The 10,664-nt window shown below is 42.1% G+C and overlaps 1 protein-coding gene across 1 annotated transcript in view; it reads left to right on the top strand.

The window, feature by feature from the left end:
- Window positions 1–5,689: 5,689 nt before the first annotated feature.
- The window catches only part of LOC115170115 (uncharacterized), a 29,397-nt gene continuing 24,422 nt past the window's right edge, over window positions 5,690–10,664 (top strand). Inside the window, exon 1 of the mRNA XM_029726413.1 lies at window positions 5,690–5,743. Within this exon, the coding sequence (XP_029582273.1) occupies window positions 5,713–5,743 (31 nt within the window). The 5' untranslated portion in view covers window positions 5,690–5,712. The remainder of the gene's footprint in view (window positions 5,744–10,664) is intronic.

Genomic DNA, 10,664 nt, shown 5'->3' with positions numbered 1-10,664 from the left:
GTAGTGTGGGTATTAATTAATGTTTCCATAAGAAAATGGCAGCTTATTTCAATTTTTTTTATTTGGAACTGACCAGAGGAAGGGTTTGAGGTTGACAGGCTTTAGAAATACTATGAAAACAACATTAAATTCACTCAGGAGAGACTGTTCACAAAACACTGGAAATGGACAATGTACAACCACAGAAAACATAAAAACACATTGACACAAATTTAGATTATACCATCTTCAAGTATGATAGCTACCCCCTATTTTACAAACACAATACAGATGATTTCTTCTACAGGCAAACCTAGTATTTAATGCGCACATTTCACATAGACTTCTATGGGACCATAAAACCTAGAGGATATCACAGCCGGTATATGTGACACACCACCTGGATTCAGTCTTATGTAGCAAAATTTGAAATTGTGTTTTTTACATTATATAAAAGTAGAGATTCAGAGCTACAAAATGGTATATCATGCACTGCGTTTGAGGAACAATGCGAAAGTAATTCTGCTTTGAAAATTCATCAACATGTAAACTCATTTTTGAGAAAATCGCATTTGAATGTTTTGCTATCTATCAAATTAAATCTAATTTGTCACATGCAAAGAATACAACAGGTGAAATTCTTACTTACAAGCCCTTAACCAACAATGCAGTTTTAAGAAAATACAAAAAAAGAGATAAGAATAACAGATAATTAAAGAGCAGCAGTAAATAACAATAGCGGGGTTATATACAGGGGGGTACCGGTACAGAGTCAATGTGCAGGGGACCGGTGTCGAGGTAATATGTACATGTAGGTAGAGTTAATAAAGTGACTATGCATAGATAATAACAGAGAGCAGCAGCAGCGTAGAGGGGGGGGGGGCAATGCAAATAGTCTGGGTAGCAATTTGATTAGATGTTCAGGAGTCTTAAGGCTTGGGGCTAGAAGCTGCTTAGAAGCTTCTTGGACCTAGACTTGGCGCTCCGGTACCGCTTGCCATGCGGTAGCAGAGAGAACAGTCTATGACTAGGGTGGCTGGAGTCTTTGAAAATGTTCAGGGCCTTCTTCTGACACCGCCTGGTTTAGAGGTCCTGGATGGCAGGAAGCTTGGCCCCGGTGATGTACTGGGCCGTATGCACTACCCGCTGTAGTGCCTTGCGGTCGGAGGACGAGCAGTTGCCATACCAGGCAGTGATGCAACCCATCAGGATGCTCTCGATGGTGCATATGTCAAACCTTTTGAGGATGTGAGGACCCATGCCAAATCTTTTCAGTCTGCTGAGGGGGAATAGGTTTTGTTGTGCCCTCTTCACGACTGTCTTGGTGTGCTTGGACCATGTTAGTTTGTTGGTGTTGTGGATTCCAATGAACTAGAAGCGCTCAACCTGCTCCACTATGGCCCTGTCGATGTTAATGGGGGCGTGCTCGGTCCTCCTTTTCCTGTAGTCCACAATCATCTCCTTTGTCTTGATCACGTTGAGGGAGAGGTTGTTGTCCTTGCATCACACGGTCAGGTCTCTGACCTCCTCCCTATTGGCTTTCTCAGTGATCAGGCCTACCACAGTTGTGTCATCGGCAAACTTAATGATGGTGTTGTAGTCGTGCCTGGCCGTGCAGTCATGAATGAACAGGGAGTACAGGAGGGGACTGAGCACGCACCCATAAGGGGCCCCCGTGTTGAGGATCAGCGTGGTAGATGTGTTGTTACCTACTCTTACCACCTGGGGGTGGCCCGTCAGGTTGTCCAGGATCCAGTTGCAGAGGGAGGTGTTTAGTCCCAGGGTCCTTACCTTAATGATGAGCTTTGAGGGCACTATGGTGTTGAACACTGAGTTGTAGTCAATGAATAGCATTCTCACGTAGGTGTTCCTTTTGTCCAGGTGGGAAAGGGCAGTGTTGAGTGCAATAGAGATTGCAGCATCTGTGGATCTGTTGGGGCGGTATGAAAATTGGAGTGGGTCTAGGGTTTCTGGGATAATGGTGTTGATGTGAGCCATGACCAGTCTTTCAAAGCATTTCATGGTTACAGACGCGAGTACTATAGGTCGGTAGTCATTTAGGCAGGTTACCTTAGTGTTCTTGGGCACAGGGACTATGGTGGTTTGCTTGAAACATGTTGGTATTACAGACTCAGACAGGGAGGGGTTGAAAATGTCAGTGAAAACACTTGCCAGTTGGTCAGTGCATGCTCGGAGTACACGTCTTGGTAATCCGTCTGGCCCTGCGGCCTTGTGAATGTTGATCCATTTAAAGGTCTTACTTAGATCAGCTGCGGAGAGCGTGATCACACAGTGGTCCGCAACAGCTGATGCTCTCATGCATGTTTCAGTGTTTTTTGCCTTGAAGCGAGCATACAAGTTATTTAGCTCGTCTGGTAGGTTTGTGTCACTGGGCAGCTCTCGGCTGTGCTTCCCTTTGTAGTCTGTAATAGTTTGCAAGCCCTGCAACATCCGAACGCGTCGGAGCTGGTGTAGTACGATTCGGTCTTAGTCCTGTATTGATGCTTTGCCTGTTTGATGGTTTGTCTGACGACATAGCGCGATATCTTATAAGCTTCCGGGTTAGAGTCCCACTCCTTGAAAGCAGCAGCTCTACCCTTTAGCTCAGTGCGAATGTTGCCTTTAATCCATGGCTTCTGGTTGGGTTATGTACATACAGTCACTGTGGGGACGACGTCATTGATGCACTTATTGATGAAGCCAGTGACATATGTGCTGTACTCTTCAATGCCATCGGAAGAATCCCGGAACATATTCCAGTCTGTGCTAGAAAAACAGTCCTGTAGTTTAGCATCTGCTTCATCTGACCACTTTTTTATTGACAGAGTCACTAGTGCTTCCTGCTTTAATTTTTGCTTGTAAGCAGGAATCAGGAGGATAGAATTATGGTCAGATTTGCCAAATGCTGGGTGAGGGAAAGCTTTGTATGCCTCTCTGTGTGTGGAGTAAAGGTGGTCTAGAGTTTTTTTCCCTCTGGTTGCACATTTACCATGCTGAAAGAAATTAGTGAAAACTGATTTAAGTTTCCCTCCATTAAAGTCCCCAGCCACTAGGAGCGCCACCTCTGGATGTGCATTTTCCTGTTTGCCTATGGCAGTAAACAGCTCATTGAGTTCGGCTTTAGTGCCAGCATCGGTCTGTGGTGGTATGTAGACAGCTACGAAAAATACAGATTAAAACTCTCTAGGTAGATAGTGCGGTCTACAGCTTATCATGAGATACTCTACCTCAGGCGAGCAAAACCTTGAGACTTGCTAAGATATCGTGCACCAGCTGTTGTTTACAAATAAGCATAGGCCCCCGCCCCGTATCTTACCAGAGGCTGCTGTTCTATCCTGCCGATAGAGTGTATAACCTGCCAGCTGTGTGTTATTAATGTCGTCGTTCAGCCACGACTTGCTGAAACATAAGATATTACATTTTTTTTATTTCATTTTTATTTATTTTACCTTTATTTAACTAGGCAAGTCAGTTAAGAACAAATTCTTATTTTCAATGACGGCCTAATATCAATTAACAGAGCCCGTGTGTCACAACCTCCCCTGGCTCTTTCGTATGTAACTATGGTTACTATCTCCATATCATTCTCAATGTATCACATATATCCATAACATTCAACTTTTATAATTGAAATACTGTAGCAGATGGTTTGGTTAGTATCAGTACTACCTTCCTGAAATCTGTAGGCTACTGTCAGTCCTGACCTAGAAATGCCTTGTGTTTTCTGGATCAGTGGTATTGACAGTGTTCCTGGAGTAGGTGGCGTTGTGGCGTGGGTTCTCGGGTCCGCCATGGTAGGGATGGACCATTTTATTACAACACTATATAGAGGTACTGTACCTGGAGATTTTTGAATTCTGTCTTTACAGTTTTGTTTTGCCTAACCTGATCTACCTCACCAACTGAAATCACTTCAGAGTAACATCAAACCAAGTAATTTAGCTAATTACTTTGATGTGGGATTGGAGATGTGTATGCCCAATATCAATCAAATATAACATTTATTTGAATTGTACAATAAAAACATTTTTTATTGTTGAACAATGTTTGCTAAAAGACTCAATAACTTCAACTAGAAAGGGGCAGAATGTTTGTATGTGTTTTTTTTCAACTGCAAGCTGGCTAAATGAGCTCGGTTTAATTCACTGAGATGACTTGGGTATGCAATTTAAAGTAGGGTGCATTTGTAAAGTATTCAGACCCTTTGACTTTTTCCACATTTTGTTACGTTACAGCCTTATTCGAAATTGGATTCAATAGTTTTCCTCCCTCATCAATGTACACACAATACCCGGGTGGCGCAGTGGTATAAGGTGCTGCATCGCAGTGCTAGCTGTGCCACCAGAAATTCTGGGTTCGAGTCCAGGCTCTGTCGCAGCCGGCTGCGACCAGGAGACCCATGGGGCGGCGCACAATTGGCCTAGCGTTGTCTGGGTTAGGGAGGGTTTGGCCGGCAGGGATATCCTTGTTTCATCGCGCACTAGCAACTCCTGTGGCGGGCCGGGTGCAGTGCACGCTGACAAGGTCGCTAGATGTACGGTGTTCCCTCTGACACATTGGTGTGGCTGGCTTCTGGGTTGGATGGGCAATGTGTCAAGAAGCAGTGTGGCTTGGTTGGGTTGTGTTTCGGAGGACGCATGGCTCTCTACCTTCGCCTCTCCTGAGTCCGTACGGGAGTTGCAGCGATGAGACAAGTTTGTAACTACCAATTGGATACCATGAAAAGGGGGTGAAAATATATTTTTTTATATTATAATCATTCAAAAAAAGAAATATCACATTTACATAAGTATTCAGACCCTTTGCTATCAGACTTGAAATTGAGCTCAGGTGCATCCTGTTTCCATTGATCATCCTTGGAATGTTTCTACAACGTGATTGGAGTCCACTTGTGGTAAATTCAATTGATTGGACATGATTTGGAAAGGCACACACCTGTCTATATAAGGTCCCATAGTTGACAGTGCATGTCATTGCAAAAACCAAACCATAAGGTCGAAGGAATTGTCCGTAGAGCGCCGAGACACGATTGTGTCGAGGCACAGATCTGGGGAAGGGCACCAAAAATGTTTTGCAACATTGAAGGTCCCAGAGAACACAGTGGCCTCCATCATTCTTAAGTAGAAGTTTGAAACCACCAAGACTCTTCCTAGAGTGATGCTCCACATCCAACCTGACAGAGCTTGAGAGGATCTGCAGAGAAGAATGGGAGAAACTCCCCAAATTTGCAGGCATGACAAACTTGTAGCGTCATTCCCAAGAAGACTTGAGGCTGTAATCGCTTCCAAAGGTGCTTCAACAAAGTACTGAGTAAAGGGTCTGAATACTAACGTAAATGAGTTATTTCCGTTTTTTTTTTTTATAAAATTGACAAAATGTATAAAAACCTGTTTTTGCTTTGTCATTATGGGGTATTGTGTGTAGATTGATTGAGGGGGGCAACGATTTAATCCATTTTAGAATAAGGCTGTAACGTAACAAAATGTGGAAAAAGTCAAGGGGTCAGAATACTTTCCGAATGCACTGTATGCTGTATGCCAGAACATTCAGTCTTATTGTTATTCTGATTACAAATGCGCAAGTTCATGATTTGTAAACATATTCAACATGTAGATTGAAGTCTCTCCACAACTCCACAAAATGAATTGTCATTTTAACACGTAGGAGGCACATGTTTGGTGCAACTTTCACTTTCACATTTATCTGTCACAGTGCAGACATTTGAAGTATGAAATGGCGGACTCCGCATCATTCAGAGACGAAGGTAAGAGCAGTAAAACCTCAACAATATATATTGGCCTGATGTTCATCAAATCTTGTAACGCATTCGTATTGTTGGCCTACATTTCTCACTCAATTTGCCAAACTGGCAAAATATTATTTTTGGGGGCTCATATTGGGCAGCTGCTCTTCGTCTAGTATGGCCTACAACACTCTATGCTGTATCTTTGGAAAATAGTTTACCGGAAATATCTCAAACAAGGGGTTCTGGAGAAGGCCTTCATCAGGCAGGCACCATATTATTGTTTTACAGTTTATAAAAATGTAATACCTGAATGTTAATAATCTATATGTCACGGGTCTATGTCGGAACTGATAAGATTGTCTCGGTACTGTAAGTGTAATTTTAACGGATTTGTCCGGAAGCGCCCGTACAGGTCCGAACGCGACTGCTGCAGTATATAGAGAGAGAAATGTTTCATTTATGCCGCCAATTATACATCAAAGCGGCAACTGGCTACAGTCATTGAGCCTCCGCGTGTTGCAAAAGTTAGGAGATATATAATAAATGTAAAATGGAATTAAAATGACGAATATCGGTAAGGCAGCCCCCGCACCTCTCTTATTCAGATGGGTTGGGTTGAATGCATTCAGTTGAGTAACTCCCGGTGTCACTAGCTCATAGTACGGACAAAGACAGTATAGTATCAAGATAGGCTAAAACTCCTTATCCAATAGAAATCCCTGATCACACTTGTAGGCGACGTCATGGCGACGTTGGCAAACTAAGCTCATGCGCAGAAACAAGTCATTGGGGCTAAAGGTCTAATCTCTGTGCAAATAATTTAAAACAAATTAATGTTGGGCTATTTTCTGCCAATTGTGCCGTTATAATGTGACAGATGTTAAGACTACAAACCGTTATAAATGGTCTATTTGTGAGATTGACTTATTTCAATAGGAATAGGCTACTGATTAAAATCTGGGTTTATAATTGCAATTCAATGTTGTATCCTATAGCCCCTGATAGGCCAACTTCTCATTTCAGGGAAAAGTCCACAATGAAACTGACATTAAATGTGGAGAAATTATACATTTGTGATGGAGTTGTGACCATGATCACAATTCATTTCTTCCTATTTAATTAGCTAAACATGAATAATTGCATAATAACACAAGGCTACAACAACAAACGGAGTTATAGGCTATTCAATCCGTTTGCCAGGTCCAGGTAGGCTACACAAGTGGCACAGATTGATTTGCTATGCCTCCAGTGATAGCGTCATTTCTTTATATACTTATTGTATCAAATTGTAGGCTACACTAGCCTGCAATGGCATAGAAATTAATAGCCTACTTGATGGCCAACAGATGCAAATATAGCCTATCATCCTTCACATTTTATGTAATTTTCATTATGGACTTTTTTCATAACACAAGCACACGAGGGAGTTCCATAACTTCCATTTCAAATTTCTACCCGTGCAGCACTCCAGACCTGTCACGTCCTGACCAGCAGAGGGCGTATTGCTTAGTCTAGGTCAGGATGTGGCAGGGGGTTTGTGTTTGTTAAATGTTGGGTTGATGATTGGGACTTCCAATTGAAGGCAGGTGTGTATAGTTGCCTTTGATTGGAAGTCCTATATAGGTGTGTGTGTTTGTCTTTGGGGTGGTGGGGAATTGTTTTTGCACTTGCTTTGTGAGCCTGCAAAACTGTTTGTTGTCGTGAGTACTGTTTTTTGGTTTTCCAGTGGATACTTTACTTGTTTTGTTAATTAAAGAAACATGAGTGTCCACACTTCCGCTGCGCCTTGGTCCTTCTCTCTCATGTATGACATTTTCAACGATGAGTACGACTTATTCTGTGACAAGACCATAGAACTGAGCATGAGTAAAACCCTTAATACTGTTATCCATAAGAAAAGCCAACTTAATACTGTTATCCATAAGAACAGTGGACATTAGAATGGAGTTTACTTTAAACCACCTCTGAGCTAATTTATCTAAAGTAGGTTTCCAGTGCTTTGTCTCCGTTATATCAGTTCTAGCTCGTTAATATGTTTTATGGAAAAGGGGTGTCTCCATAATGACCAATCTATATATGTAACCGATGTGAAATGGCTGGTTAGTTAACGGTGGCGCGCGCTAATAGCGTTTCAATCAGTGACGTCACTCGCTCTGAGACTTGAAGTAGGGTTTCCCCTTTGCGTTGCAAGGGCCGCGGCTTTTGTGACGCGATGGGTAACGATGCTTCGTGGGTGTCAGTTGTTGATGTGTGCAAGGGTCCCTGGTTCGAGCCCGGGTTGGGGCGAAGAGAGGGACGGAACCTCCACTGTTACATATAGACTCCCTACAACTTCTAAAAAGTTGTCAGGACGTGCTGCTCTGTCAACGTGACTCAGCTGCCTGTGCTGCAGCACTCACTTTCAATTTAAGGGCTTTATTGGCATGGGAAACATATGTTAACATTGCTAAAGCAAGTGAAGCAGATAATAAACTAAAGTGAAATAAACAATAAAAATTAACAGTAAACATTACACTCACAGAAGTTCCAAAAGAATAAAGACATTTCAAATGTCATATTATGGTGGCTATATACAGTGTTGTAACGATGTGCAAATAGTTAAAGTACAAAAGGGAAAATAAATAAACATAAATATGGGTTGTATTTACAATGGTGTTTGTTCTTCACTGGTTGCCCTTTTCTTGTGGCAGCAGGTCACAAATCTTGCTGCTGTGATGGCACACTGTGGTATTTCACCGAATAGATATGGGAGTTTATCAAAATTGGGTATGTTTTCGAATTCTTTGTGGATCTGTGTAATCTGAGGAATATATGTGTCTCTAATATGGTCATACATTTGGCAGGAGGTTAGGAAGTGCAGCTCAGTTTCCACCTCATTTTGTGGGCAGTGTGCACATAGCCTGTCGTCTCTTGAGAGCCAGGTCTGCCTACGGCGGCCTTTCTCAATAGCAAGGCTATGCTCACTGAGTCTGTACATAGTCAAAGCTTTCCTTAAGTTTGGATCAGTCACAGTGGTCAGGTATTCTGCCACTGTGTACTCTCTGTTTAGGGCCAAATAGCATTCTAGTTTGCTCAGTTTTTTTTGTGAATTCTTTCCAATGTGTCAAGTAAATATCTTTTTGTTTTCTCATGATTTGGTTGGGTCTAATTGTGTTGCTGTCCTGGGGCTCTGTGGGGTCTGTTTGTGTTTGTGAACAGAGCCCCAGGACCAGCTTGCTTAGGGGACTCTTCTCCAGGTTCATTTCTCTGTAGGTGATGGCTTTGTTATGGAAGGTTTGGGAATCGCTTCCTTTTAGGTGGTTGTAGAATTTAACTGCTCTTTTCTGGATTTTGATAATTAGCGGGTATCGGCCTAATTCTGCTCTGCATGCATTATTTGGTATTTTACATTGTACACAGAGGATATTTTGCAGAATTCTGCATGCAGAGTCTCAATTTGGTGTTTGTCCCATTTTGTGAATTCTTGGTTGGTGAACGGACCCCAGACCTCACAACCATAAAGGGCAATGGGTTCTAAAACTGATTCAAGTATTTTTAGCCAGATCCTAATTGGTATGTTGAATTTGATGTTCCTTTTGATGGCATAGAAGGCCCTTCTTGCCTTGTCTCTCAGATCGTTCACAGCTTTGTGGACGTTACCTGTGGCGCTGATGTTTAGGCCGAGGTATATATAGTTTTTTTTTTGTGCTTTAGGCCAACAGTGTCTATATGGAATTTGTATTTGTGGTCCTGGTGACTGGACCTTTTTTGGAACACCGTTATTTTTGTCTTACTGAGATTTACTGTCAGGGCCCAGGTCTGACAGAATCTGTGCAGAAGATCTAGGTGCTGCTGTAGGCCCTCCTTGGTTTGGGAAAGAAGCACCAGATCATCAGCAAACAGTAGACATTTGACTTCAGATTCTAGTAGTGTGAGGCCGGTGCTGCAGACTGTTCTAGTGCCCTCGCCAATTCGTTGATATATATGTTAAAGAGGGTGGGGCTTAAGCTGCATCCCTGTCTCACCCCACGGCCCTGTGGAAAGAAATGTGTGTTTTTGGCCAATTCTAACCACACACTTGTTGTTTGTGTACATGGATTCTATAATGGGGCTGCAGGTAGCCTTAGTGGTTAGAGAGTTGGGCCAGTAATCAAAAGGTTGCTGGATCGAATACCCGAGCTGACAAGGCAAGAATCTGTCGTTCTGCCCCTGAACAAGGCAGTTAACCCACTGTTCCCCCAGTAGGCCATCATTGTAAATAAAAATTTGTTCTTAACTGACTTGCCTAGTTAAAGGTCACATTTTTCCCCAAAAATATTTCTTTCTTATTAGAATCTTTTCTTCACAATAATGTTGATATTATATTAAATCAGCTTACCAATAACCTACATAGCTACTCAATAAAAAATGATTTCAGAAGAAAATAAGTAGGAGGAGCACTTCAGGTATTCCACATGAACCACAGGTGTTTTTAGAGGGGAATCAGGGTGTCTGACCTGATGGAGCTGATATGTGTTGGTGTATTTAATAATGGTTTATCCCATACTGACCTGATGGAGTTGATATGTGTTGGTGTATCTAATAATGGTTTATCCCATACTGACCTGATGGAGCTGATATGTGTTGGTGTATTTAATAATGGTTTATCTCATACTGACCTGATGGAGCTGATATGTGTTGGTGTATTTAATAATGGTTTATCCCATACTGACCTGATGGAGCTGATATGTGTTGGTGTATTTAATAATGGTTTATCCCATACTGACCTGATGGAGCTGATATGTGTTGGTGTATTTAATAATGGTTTATCCCATACTGACCTGATGGAGCTGATATGTGTTGGTGTATTTAATAATGGTTTATCCCATACTGACCTGATGGAGCTGATATGTGTTGGTTTATTTAATAATGTTTTATCCCATACTGACCTGATGGAGCTGATATGTGTTGGTGTATTTAA

The sequence above is a fragment of the Salmo trutta genome, chromosome 31, assembly GCF_901001165.1.
Source record: "Salmo trutta chromosome 31, fSalTru1.1, whole genome shotgun sequence".
Lineage (NCBI taxonomy): Eukaryota > Metazoa > Chordata > Actinopteri > Salmoniformes > Salmonidae > Salmo > Salmo trutta.
Note: the sequence above shows the minus strand (reverse complement) of the source record. Positions and strands in the feature narration are given on the sequence as shown.